General features: G+C 48.8%; 1 protein-coding gene across 1 annotated transcript in view; it reads right to left on the minus strand.

Moving 5' to 3' along the window:
• Positions 1–10795: 10795 nt before the first annotated feature.
• Adgre1 (adhesion G protein-coupled receptor E1) overlaps positions 10796–14487 on the minus strand; it is a 43595-nt gene continuing 39903 nt past the window's right edge. Inside the window, exons 21-23 of the mRNA XM_071603388.1 lie at positions 13561–13729; positions 13174–13278; positions 10796–12101 (exon numbers count right to left, since the gene is read on the minus strand). Coding sequence (XP_071459489.1) covers positions 12096–12101; positions 13174–13278; positions 13561–13729 — 280 coding nt within the window. The 3' untranslated portion in view covers positions 10796–12095. The remainder of the gene's footprint in view (positions 12102–13173; positions 13279–13560; positions 13730–14487) is intronic.

A 14487-nucleotide genomic window follows, 5' to 3' on the forward strand; every position in this document is an offset into this window, starting at 1 on the left:
CATCTCACCAGTTTATATCCCCACTGGGGCAACTCCTGGGCATGGACCCAAACACCACGCTGTCTCACTGGGGAGTGAGGTCCTCTGCACCTGTAGGCATCTTGGTTGCTCAATTTGCTTTAGGGCCTGCACATCTGGTGTGTGTGTGTGTGTGTGTGTGTGTGTGTGTGTGTGTGAGATGCTGTTGGTGCCATCTGTGTGCCCCTCTCACTCTGGCCTACACTTGTGGGCACACTTCAGTGGGGACATGCAATACTTATGAATCGTTGCATGATTTTAAACACGAATAAAACTGTTTACAAGGGGAAAAGTAAATGGGGAGGGTGGTCTGTTACAAAGCCTGAGGTAACTGATCTGCTTCCCGTGGTGGACTGGAAGGAGTTCTTTGCACGTGCGCTGTCAGCCCTGGTACTGGGGGCCATCACCTCCCAACCACAGCCAGGGGAACACTAGTTGGTCCCAATGTCAACCAGCAAGCTGAGGGGGCAGCCAACCAGGGAAGTCCTTCTGGAACAGGGGTCTATATTGGTGTCAACTGACCGACCCGCTCAGCTTGTCTGTATTGAGAATTTGAATGCAAGGCCACCGAGAGAGATACCGACGCACAGTAAAGTGACCCCTGAGCCAGTGAACAAACCAAGAGATAACAAATGCAGAAGCCATCAGATAAGGTCTGCTGAGGACCTTCCTTCCTCGCTCCACTTTGGGCATTTCACCTTGCCTGGGTACACACGTCACAGAACTGTGGCCATTCCACAAACTCGGGAGCAGATACTCCGTCTAGGAAAGGTTTGATATGATGGAGTCACCTCTCAGAACTTAGCGACTCTCTAACACTTCGCTTTGGACAACTGTGAAAATAAATCTGCTCCCCACCCTCTGCACCCTGCTGTGCACTGACAGGTTGTATTTACAAACTTCATCACCGGCCCCTCGCGTGCTCTGTCCTGCAGCCGAGTTTGGCCAATGGAAGACCTAGAAGGGCAGGAGGGCTGGAGGGGCAAAAGGTGGGTGTTCATTTCCCAGCTCCCTCCTCCCTGCGGGAATCGCACATTGAGCAGGTTGTATTCTTCTCTTGCAGACTAAACCCCCCTCTGCACTGCTGTAACCCTTCAGGCCAAGGAGGGGTAAGATCCAGCACACGTCTACCTGGACCCATTTCCTACACACCTGCTCACACCTAAATAAGTATCTTCTCATTAAATCCTCCTCGATTTAACTCATCCCACTCAGCCAGCTGCTTCTTCCCAGGTCGGTAACTAATCCACACCCTCCCATCAGCTCTGTTCGTTCTAGCCAGAAACCAACCTCTCTTATCAACTGTCATGGAAGAGGAAACCACACTTCAAGAAAAACGGAAGTACCCTCATTCCACCACATGGCCCCGAAGCACACAACACAAATGCCACTTCCTCCTCACCCGTGTTGATAAAGGGTTGTTTCTTGGCCCCTTGCAACAGTGATATCCAGTGTGTGGACTGGCCAGGAATATGGTGCAGGAACAGGGTGAAAAAACCCAGGAGAGTCCAGAATCAGAGTCCTGCAGAATGGCAGCCCAGACTTGAGACCAAAATGGTGCTGCTTAGTGTATCTTCCAAACGCTCCTTGCAGCTGTCTCCCTGGATGACGATGGATCCTGCCTGCAGGTTAGATCATCACCCGCGTTTCACACAGATCACTCCTGCCCAGTGTGCTTGGTGCCTCAGGTAGAATTAAAACGTGGCCACACGCTCTTTGACATTCTTCTCTCTGTAGCTGAAGTCTATGTCCCTTCCCCTTGAATCTGGGCTCCGTGACTCCTTGGCTAATAGGAAATGATGGAAGGTATTCTAAGCAAGCTTGCAAGGCCAGCTCTTAAGACAGCAAGAGCTTCCACTTCTTTCTTTGGACCTGTTCTTGGGACGCAGCCGCTATGTGGTGAGGAAGCCATGCAGCCACATCGAGAGACCACGTGTGGGCGCCGTGGACAGAGGGACCAGCTGAGGCCTCGGCCATCAGCCACAGTCAACGCCCAGACACATGAGCAGCAGTCCCTCAGGTGACTCCAGTGCCCGGCTGGTGCTGCTTGGAGCAGGGACCAGGTGTACCTGACAGACCAAGCCAACATTTCTGACCTGCTGAGTGCAGCCACACACTAAGAAATTGAAGATGACTGTAAGAAGGAAAAAGGAAAAGATAAGGGTTGGGAAACCTTCAAGATAATTCAAGGTGCTGAATAAAGCATCTTTACTCAGTGCTTGCTATGTGCCTTGGCACTGTTCAGTGGACTTTGCATTTACTAACTCGTTTTGTTCTTAACAACTATGAGGAACTCATTTTTCAGGTAAAGAAACTGAGATACAGAGGGGCTAGGGGCTTTCCCCGAGTCATACAGCTCACTGGAGTTGGCTGCAAATGTGTGGTCCTGTTTATTTGCTCCTCTTTGTAGAGAACTATTGCAAGGAGCTGCCAAATCTTGCTACATCTGCCCTTTTGCATCCCATTCTCTCCTCAAGCTCACTCTGGTCAGGATTCAGCCTGTACCATTTATTTAGCTTGTACCATTGCAAGGAAACTGTGCTCATCAAGGTCACTGTCAAGGTCAACACTGAAGGTCCACTTTCATTTGCCTTCTATGTACAAATTGTACATGGATAGTTTTCAAATGTATTTCTCCAGTCTTGGTCTCCTAACCGAGTTCCTAACTGAGTAAATGCACACACTTGTTTACTTACTGGATATTCCCCCAAAATAGGCATCTCCACCTTAACTGAAACAGAACTCCGGATTGTCCTCTCCAAACCTCCTCCCCCTGCCATGATCTTCCACGTGCCAGGAAAACGTCAGCCCCTTGCATCTCACTGGAACCCTCTCAGGAGGAGCATCCTCCACTTGGACGGAAGTATCCATTCAACATGAGAATCTCTGACATCAGCACACTTCAGGAAGAGAGTGACCCCAAGTGGTCAAGTGTATAAGATTTCTAGAGAGGAGAGGGGACCCATGCACCATTACGGACAGTGTGTGCCTGAGGTACTACAGTCCACAGATGTGAGCTGGTGTGGTGGGTGCATGCACCTGAGCACCTTAGGTCATCTCTAGTTACTGTTAATGCCTGATGAGATGGAAATGCTGTCTAAATAGTTGCTGTGCTGCATTATTTAGGGACATTTTTCTAAGCTTAAAAGCACTATATTAAAAGTATGTTCACAACTATGAAAACCACTGCATTCCACACTCAGCAAATCAGTGGGGATATTAAATGACCATCAAGATCTTTAGGAAGAGGAAGGCTTTCCAGAATGTCTAAGACGTTTGCAGCAGCATCTGAAACACATTTTTTTTTTTTTTTGCAAGGGTTTGGCAGTGCCAGGGATTTAACCCAGGAACATTCTGAACCACTCAGCCACAACCCCAGCCCTTTTTATATTTTATTTTGAGACATGGCCTCACTAAGTTGCTCAGAGCCTTGCTAAGTTGCTGAAGCTGGCTTTGAATGTGTGATCCTCCTGCCTCAGCCTCCTGAGCTGCCAGGATCACAGGCATGAGCCGCCGTGCCCTGCTGAAACATGGATTATTTAGGAGTAGGCTAATTGTTTCATCGAGATTGATTTTTTTTCTATATAGTTCTCTTTGTGTTTTCATTAGTGCATTATAGTTATAGTGACAGATGGGTTCATTTTGGCATAACCATACAGGCATGGTATGAATTAAATGCTATACAAGAACTGTTCCATGCTGCTCTAAACCGTAGCATCTTGACCTTCAAACAGGTATTTAAGGTGCTCCTGAATTTAAGGAATGCTTTCTCCTATTGAATGGTCATGGAAGTGTGGTCTACACTGTTGGGGCCCCCTCCTAATCCCCATTGGGGCCCCCTGTTGCTTTCTCCAGAGAACTGGCATGGCAGAGTAAGAACCCCCTCACCTGGAGGCCGCACACCACCCATTGCCATGGGGACAAGAACTGACTGGCAAGGCATAGGGGGTGCGGGGCCCCCCGGGTCAACCTGGCTGGTGCTGGCGGGCGACTCGTCCTCCAGGGCTCCCAGGGCTCGGGGTCACAGAGCTTCCACAGCCTTCCCCAGGACTTCCCTCACCCTGCCACCCTCACCCCCTACGCAGAGCACTCTGGAAGTCCTGAGCACAAAACTCACGCCGGCCTCTGCTTTCAGCCAGCCTGACCTCACCGTCACGCGGAGGTGTGAGTTGTGAGAAATGTTTGGGCAATCTCACTACTAGGTGAAGATCATGTCCTAAAACCGAGGTAGAACACCTGCTGCACACCTGGCTGCACACCTGGCTGCCCACCTGGGCTAGCTCATCACTGGATGGACATCACAGAGTGTGCTTACACACCTGGATGGTGAGCCTCTCCACCCCAAGGTGTAGCCTGAGGCCATGATGAAGAAAAGGCAGGAGATTAAATCAAGCACAAGGAAAGAACGCAATGGTAAACACGTGATATATGAGCTGCTGCCAAGAAATGGCAGATTATTTTTAAAGTCAGCATTTTTATATGTAAACTCAGTTACACTAAAATAACAATTAAAATCACAGTAAATGGATAACCAGGGACAGTCAGTTATCATCATTATCAAGTATTTTGTACTATCCATAATTATATTTGCTCTAGTTTTTCATGGTGCTGGGAATAGAATCCAGGAGTGCTCTGCCACTGAGTCACGTCCCCAGCCCTGTTTATTTACTTTTTTAAAAAATTTTTTAATTTTGAGACGGAGTCTGCCTAAGCTGCCAGGTTGGCCTCAAGCTTGTGATCCTCCTGCCTCGGCCTCTCAGGAGGCTGGGCTGGCCAGCGTGCCACCAGGCCTGTCTATACTGAACATTCATGTGACTGGTGACGCAGTCAGTTTTCCCACACCAGAGTCACCACACACAAGGGATGCTCCACACTCCAGCATCACTGTGGCTACAACACCATGGATCAACAGGAATTCTTCAGCTCCACCATGGTCTTTCAGGACCACCGTGGTATGTGTGGTCCCTCGCAGACCAAATGTAATGCACACATGACCGTAGCAGTGTTATTAACAGAATTAATACAGAGCCATTGTTTTTTAGAAACGTAAGCCAAAGGGACCCTTCTGGATGACCTTGCGAGTCTTGCCATTACCTCTAAAAGCAAGGGTGGTCCCCCAGAAGGCAGAAATGCAGAACCACATCCTGTTCCCGTGCAGCAGATCCACGTTCTTTTCCCTGGATGGGCTCAGTCCACAGACATCACTAGCCAATCAGTGACCTCCGTCTGCGGCAGGCAACAGAGCCACAGAGATAAGCCAGACAAGGATCCCAGGTGGAAACAAAATAAATGCACCTGCCTGCACCCCACATGCTGAGTATTGAAGACAGAAGAGCCCTGATTTCAGCAGGATGGGAGAAATGTCAAGTCAGAGGCACTGGGAGGGCGTGCAGCTGATAACAGAAAGCCTCCTGTGAACCGTGGAGAGCCGTGGAGAGCTTTTTGTATTCATCACCACTTGATGGACACTTGGGTTGTTTCCAGGTCTCGTTATTGTGGACACGGAGATGTGAAATACTGTGGATGTGGCAGCGTAGGCGTCTCTTGGAGATCCCGATTTCATTCCTAAGTAAACTTCAAATTACCATCTTCTGATGGCAGGTTGTGTGCACGTTGAGGAAGTGTCGGCAGCTTGTGCAGAGTTCCAAATGTCTTTCTTTAATCAGTCACTAAGGGATGCGCATCAGCTTCCCCTTCGGTGATCTATTAGGAAAGTTCAAAGCACTTAAATAGTCGTCTTCAAACTTTAGCTTGAAGATGTTCTTCGCAGTGTGGTTTGTGGCTCTGAAAACTCGGAAACTGGTGAAATACATAATGATGTTTGGACTTTGAGGACCCTGAAGCCATCCAGAAAGTGGCGCCCTAGAAGGCTTGAGGAGTTGAAAAGGCGTTCATGTCATGACAAGTAGGAAAAGAAAATTCCAGACCAACCCAGCACACCTGCCAGAGCCACCCCGCGAGGACTTTCCCTTTGCCCGTCCTGCACATCGCAGGTGGGACAGAGACTAACAGCAGCGGGTGGTGAGTAAGCAATGCCAAGATGCTGTGTTTTCTGGAAAAGAGACTGCAGATCCGCCTGGAGATATACGACAGGGGCAGGAACAAGGCACCAGGACCCCCAGCCACAAAGTTTAAGGAGACCAAAAAATGAGTACTGAACAGATTCTCTGCCAAGGCAATAGTCTAAAATACCAAAATCCACGCAGGAACGTCTACCCCAACCCAAGGCCTGACAGTGACCTCCCGGTCATTACAGAACCTGAGGTAAACCCATATGCATTTCAATGTGTCTGTTTCTATTTTTTATACCTAAAGTACACACCATGATGGATTTAAATTTATTTTAACCCACACAAAGAAAATTGAAGTGCACATATTCCAGGGCACCCTGAGATGTTTCAACACGTCCATATTGTGTAGGGTTTAAGTCGGGATGAACAACTATCTTCTCAAACATTTTCTTTCTGGAGGCCTCTACCCCTGGCTCTTGGACTCTGGGGATCTGGAATACTGTGAATGAGGGTGCGTAGCTGCCTCTTTGGGATGTGAATTTCAATTCCTGTGGCCACATACGTAGTAGTAGGATTGCTGTATCAAGCCGTTGTTCAATTTTTGAGACTCCTCAAAAAATTAACACTAGAACTATATTTGGAGGTTCCTCAAAAAATTAAAAGTAGAACCATCACATGAGGTTTTGACACACAAGGCAAGATGGTGACAGTCAAGAAAGCCAACGTAGCCGATTCCCCTGGAGCTGTCTCGTGTGCGTGTGTCTGACAAACCCCTCCAATCCTCTCTCAGCAAATTCCAGTCTGCGTGATTGTGACCTGCAGTCCCCATGGGGGAGCCTTGGGCTCATCACCCTGACTCCACTCTGTGCCTCTCACCCACGCCCGCCCCGGGGTCTGCCCGCCCCGTCCCCTGCTCTGCCTCCATTCCTGGGACCTCCACTACGTCTGCTGATGGGAACTGCAGATGGGCGATGCAGTGAGACCACGCGGCATTGTCTCTCTGTCTGTCTCATTTCACTCAGCAGAGTGTCTCTAGGTTCATCTGTGTTCCTGCAAATGGTGGGGTTTCTTTCTTTTTTAAGGTTGCTTAGCATATTTTATTTGGGGGCGCTGGGGAGAGAACCCAGCAAGCACTCTGCCTGGACCTACACCCCACACCCAAGGCTGAATAATATTTTTAATGGTTATTTTTTTCTCCATAAGTTGATTTTGTAATATTACTGATGGGGTTAACTTCTATTAGAACCTGGAAGGTACCATTTTAATAATCATGGTTTGAGGATGAATGAAATATTTACATTTGAAACTGTTTTGAGTCCTAAAACCTTTACTTTTCAATTTTTCAATATTTTTTCACCTACTTTAATGTTCTGAGAGACAGTCGACAAATGTTTCTCAAGTATTGTGGGTTGGGAGGGGACCATGAATTGTTTGGATTATGACAGCCATTGTCACAAGGGGAGAAACCTTGCCGTTTTGTCGCCTCTTCCCCCCTCTAGTGCTGACAGTTGAGATCACAGGGTTCAAAGGAACTCACCCACTGGCCTGCTGATGGGAACTGCAGATAGACACAGAGTGGGGTGTTGTTCAGCCGTAAAGCAGAAGGGAACCTGTGGTTTGCAGCACCATTGGTGGAACTGGAGGTCATCATGGCGAGCGAAATAAGCCAGAGTCAGAAGACAGGTCCTGCAGGTTCTCACTCGCGTGTGGGTGTTCAAAGAGCCGAGGGATGCACAATAGTGATTACTGGGGACTGAGAAGGGAGGGGACGTTGGATACTGGGTGCAAGAACACAGTCAGGAGGGGTCAGTGCTGGTGTTCTGCAGCACCGTGGGGTGACTGGCGCTCACGGCAGCCTGTTGTTGAGCTAGAAGACGGAGCTGAACACTCCCGATATGAAGTCGTGGTAAGATGAAAACTCTAATCACCCTGATTTGGTCAGTACGCACTGTACGCATGTTCTGAAATGTCACAGCTGGAGAAATAAAACCCAGAATCAGCAGGTGGGGTGGCATCAAACCAAAAGCCTTCCGCTTAGCAAACGAAGCAAGAGTGTGAAGACGACCTACAGAAAGAGGATCCTTGCCAGCTGCTCCTCTGAGAGGGGATTAATATGCAGAATATATAAAGAACTCCAAAAATCAGCACAAAATAACCCAATCAGTAAATGGGAAATGAGCTTAACAGACATTTCTCAAAAGAATAAAAATACAAATTGCCAACAAATACATGAAAAATTTTTCAATATATTTGGCCATCAGAGAAATGCAAATCAAAATATACTGAGATTTTCTCTCTCCCTGCTTAGAATGGCAATCATCAAGAATACAAATAATAAATTCTGGCAAGGATGTGGGGAAAGGTACCCTCGTACATGGCTGGTGGGGCTGCAAATTAGTGCAACCCCTCTGGAAAGCAGTATGGAGATCCCTTGAAAAACTAGGAATGGAACCACCATATGATATCCAGCTATCCCACTCCTCGGTATTGATCCAAAATAACTAAGAATCAGGATACTATAGGGAAAGCTGCATTTCAATGTTTCTTGAAGCACAATTCACAATAGCTAAGTTATGGAACCAGCCTAGGTGCCCATCAACAGGTGATGGATAAAGAAAATGTGGTGTATATACACAATGGAATATTACTCAGCCATAAGGAAGAATGAAAGTACAGCATATGCTGGTCAATGGATGGAACCGGAGAACATCACACCAAGTGAAAGAAGCCAGACCCAGAAGGTCAAGGTCAAATGTTTCTCTCGTAGGCAGAAGCTAGAGAGAGAGAAGGAATTTTAAATCAGGGATCTCATGAAGACAGAAAAGAGAAAGGCCACCACAGGAAGGAAGGGGTGGAGGGGGACGTGGGCCAAGAGAGGAGCTGCGGGGTGGAACGACCTCCCTGTGCTCCCTGTATGTGAGAGTGTCACCGTGAACCCCATGTTGGGGTATAATGATACACTGGTCAAAAAAAAAAAAAAAAAGTCCTACTGTGTCCCAGAAGCATGTACAATTATTATGCTAATTTTTAAAGGTTTCTTTAAAAATGTTTAATGAAGAGGAAACATTAGCCACCCAGATTTGATCAGGACCCTTTGCCTACATGTATCAAAAGATCACGCTGTGCCGTACAAATGCAGACAATTATCAGACAGCAATGAAAAATGCTGTTTAATGAGGGAGAAAGAGCCACTGCCCTGACTTGATCATTATGCACCGGGTCACGTACTGCGTCACCACACGGTACCCCTACAGCTATGCAATTAAACTTTAGAACAAGATTTCGTGTGGCTGCCGTCACAGCTTACCTTGGAAGCCCAGAGTTCCTGAAGGTGACAGCATTTTGGACCAACATGTGACAGCGGCGTGGAGCCAGACCAAGCCCTCTGTGAGTCAGGGGGACGGTGGTTAATGGACTGTCCATCCTGCTGGCTCTCAGGAAATGAGGCCAGAGACCTCCTCTTAGCTCCAAGCGCCTCTACCAAAGGCAGGACTCCCCAGCCCAATGGCCACTTGCTATGTCCTTCGCAGTTGCTACAAATACTGCCTCTCAGCAAACCACTGGAGGCTGGGTGTCCCCAAGCAAAGACACCATCGCAGCCACTGCATCTTGGTGGCCCCGTGGGGCTGCCAGGCTGCTCACTGGGCCCAGCTGGAGAATGCCAGGCTCTCCTGCACCCGCCCACAGGTGAGCTTGGGTGTGAAAGGAAAGTGACCACAACACTCGGAGCGACCAAGAGATCTTTTTGCAGCAGTGCAACAGAGGAGAAAAGAGAGAGAGAGAGAGAGAGAAGAGCATGCGCGCAAGGGAGACAGAGAGATCAAGAGAGAGAGACAGAGCAAGAAAACAAGAGAGCAAGAGAGAGGGGGGCCCAGCAGGAGGGAGTTTTTATAGCCCAAATCTAATGGGGCCTCTGGGTCTGCAAGCTGCCTTGTTGGCACAAGGAGAGGTTGAGTGTTCAGCCTTGAGTGGGGGTTGAATGTTCAGCTTTGACGCAAACAGGTGATAAAGGACCAGACAGAGGGGGGTTTGAGTGCGTGGGCCATCCTGCAGCTAACATTTGTTCAGCCTGCCCTGCACCTAACAGGGTGGGCTCTTGCCACCAGGTGAGGATGCAGGAGTGGACGCAGAGAGAGGGAAGCGCGCGCACACAGGCACATGCGCACAGGGTTTTGAAACTTCTGCCTGAGCCCCACCTGCTCCCACTGTTGGCCAAGGCTGGCCGCAGATGCAAGCCCAGGCTCAGAGCAGGAGGAAGGGGTGTAGGAGGCTGAGGCCATCCTTGGAGCCCAGGACCCACTCAGCCTACCACCACTGGCCATGGTGACATGCCATCTCCTGCTTCCATGCCCCTTATATCTGTCACCTCTACATTGAGCATTCTGAACACAAGCCAGGAAGGCCCACCTGGATCACATGAAGCCCAAAGGATCCACCCACACTCCTGCACTGTAGCCACCAGAATAGCAGAGGCTCCATCTGCTGAGTTTCCTGTTATCAAAGAGTTCAACACCTGATGTCACTCAGATGTCTCTCAGCTAGTGCATTGCTACAGTCCTAAGTGCCAGGGTGACTCAAAGTAAATGTATAGTATCATCTTGCAAAGGGAGAAAAGGAAAGGGATGAAGGGTCTGGAAGAGGAGCTTTGTGGTCAAGAACTCAGAAGCCAGCTCGGACACCTGTAGCTGTGTGACCTTGGGATAGGCTTTTAACCTCTCTGAGCCTCAGTGTTCTCATCTTCAAGAATGAGAGTGATCATCCGTTCATTCAGTCAGTCATCCAACATCTTTATTAAGAATCTAGTACGTGCAAATATCCATCCTGCTGGAGACACATTTTAAGTTGGACACACCAATAAAAGAGAAAGTACAATACGGGGTGACAAAACATGAGGTTCATGGGGTCGTTCAAAGGTGATACCGCATCCTACCCCAGCCAATGCAAAGAACTCTTCCTACTAGAAGCGTGATTAAACCAAGTCTCAGGGAAAGTAGAAATTAGCAATTTTGAGGGGAGGTTTCCAAGGAAGAGAAGCCAGGTGCAGAGACTTAGATTCAAGAGGAGAAGGCTTTCCTCCCGGCTTCCAGGATACACCTGCTATCAGCCTGGTGAGCAGAGGGACGTCCTGACACCTCAGATGCCCAAGTTCATCCACATCTCCTGGGGTCACGTTAAAATTCAGGCTCTGAGCTGTAGGTCCGGGGTGTGGTCTGAGGCGGGGCTCGTTTTGCCAGCAAAGCTCTGGAGTGATGTGATGTTGCTGGTCCGTGGACCACACTCTGCATAGGGAGGTTTTCGAGTGCCCACTGAAGGGAGGTTGTCTACAATTTAAATCCTCACCCCTCTTCTCTCCCCTAAGCACCCAAGATTTGATGAACAGGGTTGATAATTTTCTGAGCAGAGAACCCTACCCAAGTCACAGGGAAGTTTCTGCCAGAAACAAGGGGGTGTTGGTTCCCTGGACACCCTGGAAACCAAGGCATTTGCCAAAGGGTGTTGTCACCAAGTGCTTCTCTTCAAGAAACACTGGACTCTGTTCCATCGAAGGCTCCCACTCACCAAATTCTGTTAATTTTCTGTGTGAAAGAAGCCTCTGCCTGTGTACTGAGGAACTTCCACCAGGTTTTATTGATCATTTCTTTAAAAACAGGGAGAGCATGTGTCTCATGGTAACTCACTCAGACAACCAGTCACTTCCTGAAACCTGCTCTATGCCAGGCACGTGACATGTGCAGAGGCCACACTCAGACCCCTGAACCAACCAACGCAGGAGAAAAACAATGTAGCCACCTGTCCTCAGTCCTACCTTGCACTGCGATCATTTCCAACAACTCTGGAAATACAGGGAGTTGCAAGCTACAGAGGATAAACAGTAATTTGCAGCAGAAACTCTTGATTCTCACCAGTGCATGAGACCCCTGTCCCCACCCATCCCGAGAGTTCAGAGCTGGTGGGATCTTGCATCTCCATAGCAGGCAGAGAAGGGAAATCAGACCAGGCTCCTGCAGGCACTTAAAATTCTCGAAGGCTGTTCCAGGATAGTGTATGAGAAAGCAGGAAAGCACTTTAACCCTGGTAGAGAGAAGAGAAAACTTCTTCAGAGTCTGAAAGTGAGTACAAAGGTCGTATCTACAGCCATGGGTCTTTCCAAAATGCACGGAGATAAATATAGTGGCAGAGACGACAAGGATAAACCTGCTGAGAAACCATTGTCCTCAGCATGGCAGGCACTGCTAGCTACCCAAAGCCATTCCCAGCCTCCCCACCCCAGGTTGCTCCCATTCTAGAAGCTATAAATCAAACACTTGTTTTGTTTTCAGATTCCTGTGCAAGCAGCAATGGTCACATTACATAGTTCTAACCAATTAAGTGAAGAAAAATCTGGGAAAGTTTTTGCTCCCTGCTAAAGAGAGAAGCAAGAAAAGAGAATTGCTTCTGCCCCATTCCTCTTCTTGCCTTGAGCATAGTTGTGATGTCTGGAGTTGTGACAGCTATGATAAAAAGTCAACGTGATGATGATTAAGGGGAAAACTATGCAAAGCCTTCCTTTCCCGCTGCTGGCGGAACGTCACACATGCAGAGCATTGCTGTGTCGCTGAGCTACACCCCAGCACACAGACCCTAGATCTTTTACAACATCGCTAAGAAATAGAAGCAATTCAGCAACACCTAATGCTGGACTCTTTTCATCAAGAAAAATAATTCCTGTATAATTAAGCCACTGGATCTTGGTGACATCCAGCCAAAGCTGGCATCCTCCTGTGGTGTGATAAGAGGTAATCAATTCTCTTTGTGCTGTCGTTCTTGCAACTGTTTTCTGAACATTTCTGTACCATTTGTCTTTGTATTATTGCAGGGATCATGTTCTTGGCATTTTTAAAACCAGTTATAACATCGACCTGGGCCCCTTGTTGATTAATGAATAGAATAAAACCCTTAACCCATGCTCATCTTATATCTGTGCAAGTCGAAATTTCACCCTTTCTTAAATTGCTCAGCTAGTGCGGGGCAGAGCCGTGATTCAAGCCCACGCAGCCTGGCTCCTGCCCTGGCCTCCTGGGGCTGCCTGCTGTGGTGATGCCCAGCGTCACAGCGCAGCACCCATCCCTCTGACCAGTGCCCGTGGAGCACAGCAGACTCTCACCGTCTTGGACGAGGAGGGCATGGAGGACAGCAGGATGCCCGAGGTCTGGGACTGGGAGCTGGGCTTGGTCTTCCTGGTGAGCCACCTCCTGTACTCTTCTCGTACCTGAGACAGAGACACAGCACGGGAGGACAGGAGGATGGGTGCTCCTGGACCCAGCAAGATTCTGCCCCAGGCACGTCAGGTGGGTGGATGTGGGCGGAGGTGGGCGAAGGGATGGAGGTGGAGGGGGGTGAATGGGGGGGCAGAGGTGGGTGAAGGGAGGTGGGGTGGAGGGTCGGGTGGGTGAATGGGTGTGGAGGTGGGAGGTCTAGTGGGTAGAGGTGGGGGTGTGGAGGTGGGGGTCTAATGGGTGGATTGGGGTGGACGGGGGCTGCAGCCACATACCTGGCGGCTGAGCAGACAGTGGATGATGAAGATGAACGTCCCCTGCAGGCTGTTGATGATGGTGAACAGGTACGCCATGATGCTCGCCATCTGTCCAATCTGGAAGAAGCCCAACACCCAGGGGCAGCCCAGGATGAAGAATTGGGCAAATGCTTTGAAGGTCAGCAACCTGTAGGGGAGAGTTGCAGGCGTGTGATCACTGGGCTGGCGCTGTCCTGGGGCCGCACTCCCAGGGCTGTCTGAGCTGCCACCTGGCGAGGACACAGCTGGCCTGCAATCCTCATGCTCAGAGATGGAGAAGTCAGATCCTAGAGGCAGTTAAAATGCAGCCCGCCTAAGGTTCACCTGGTACAAAGATGTGTGGGTACATTTAACAAGGTTTCATTTGCAGTACTGAAAGACCTCAAGGACCCACCTTCTAAATGGCACATGTTAAATGAACTGTGGACCCATATATAAGATGACATGAAGCATTTCTTTTATTGAGGTAAAATTTGCCTAAGATACAGTTCGCCATTTTGACTACTTAAAGTATGCAATTTAGTTGACACTGGGGTACATCTACAACTTCCTGCAAACATCCCCACTATATACCTCCACCTTGATTTTATCATCTCAAAAGAGAAACTCTGTAGCTATTGAACAGTCATTTCCCATTCCAACTGCCCCAGGAGGAAACCACCCAAACATAACAGATGAGTGGATAAATAAATGTGGTATATCCATTCAGTGGAGTAGTATTGCACCGTGAAAAGAAGGAGCTCTGACCCACAATAGGCGGTGCGCGAGCCCTGCAAGAGAGAAGCTGACTCAGACCAGCCACTGTGCGGGTCCATTATGCAGAACGTCCAGAATAGCGGGTGCCTAAGACAGACAGGGGTTCTCAAGCCACTTTTAAAAATGAGACAAGAGCAATAATCGGGTATT

This window comes from Marmota flaviventris, chromosome 1 (assembly GCF_047511675.1).
Source record: "Marmota flaviventris isolate mMarFla1 chromosome 1, mMarFla1.hap1, whole genome shotgun sequence".
NCBI classification, from domain to species: Eukaryota; Metazoa; Chordata; class Mammalia; order Rodentia; family Sciuridae; genus Marmota; species Marmota flaviventris.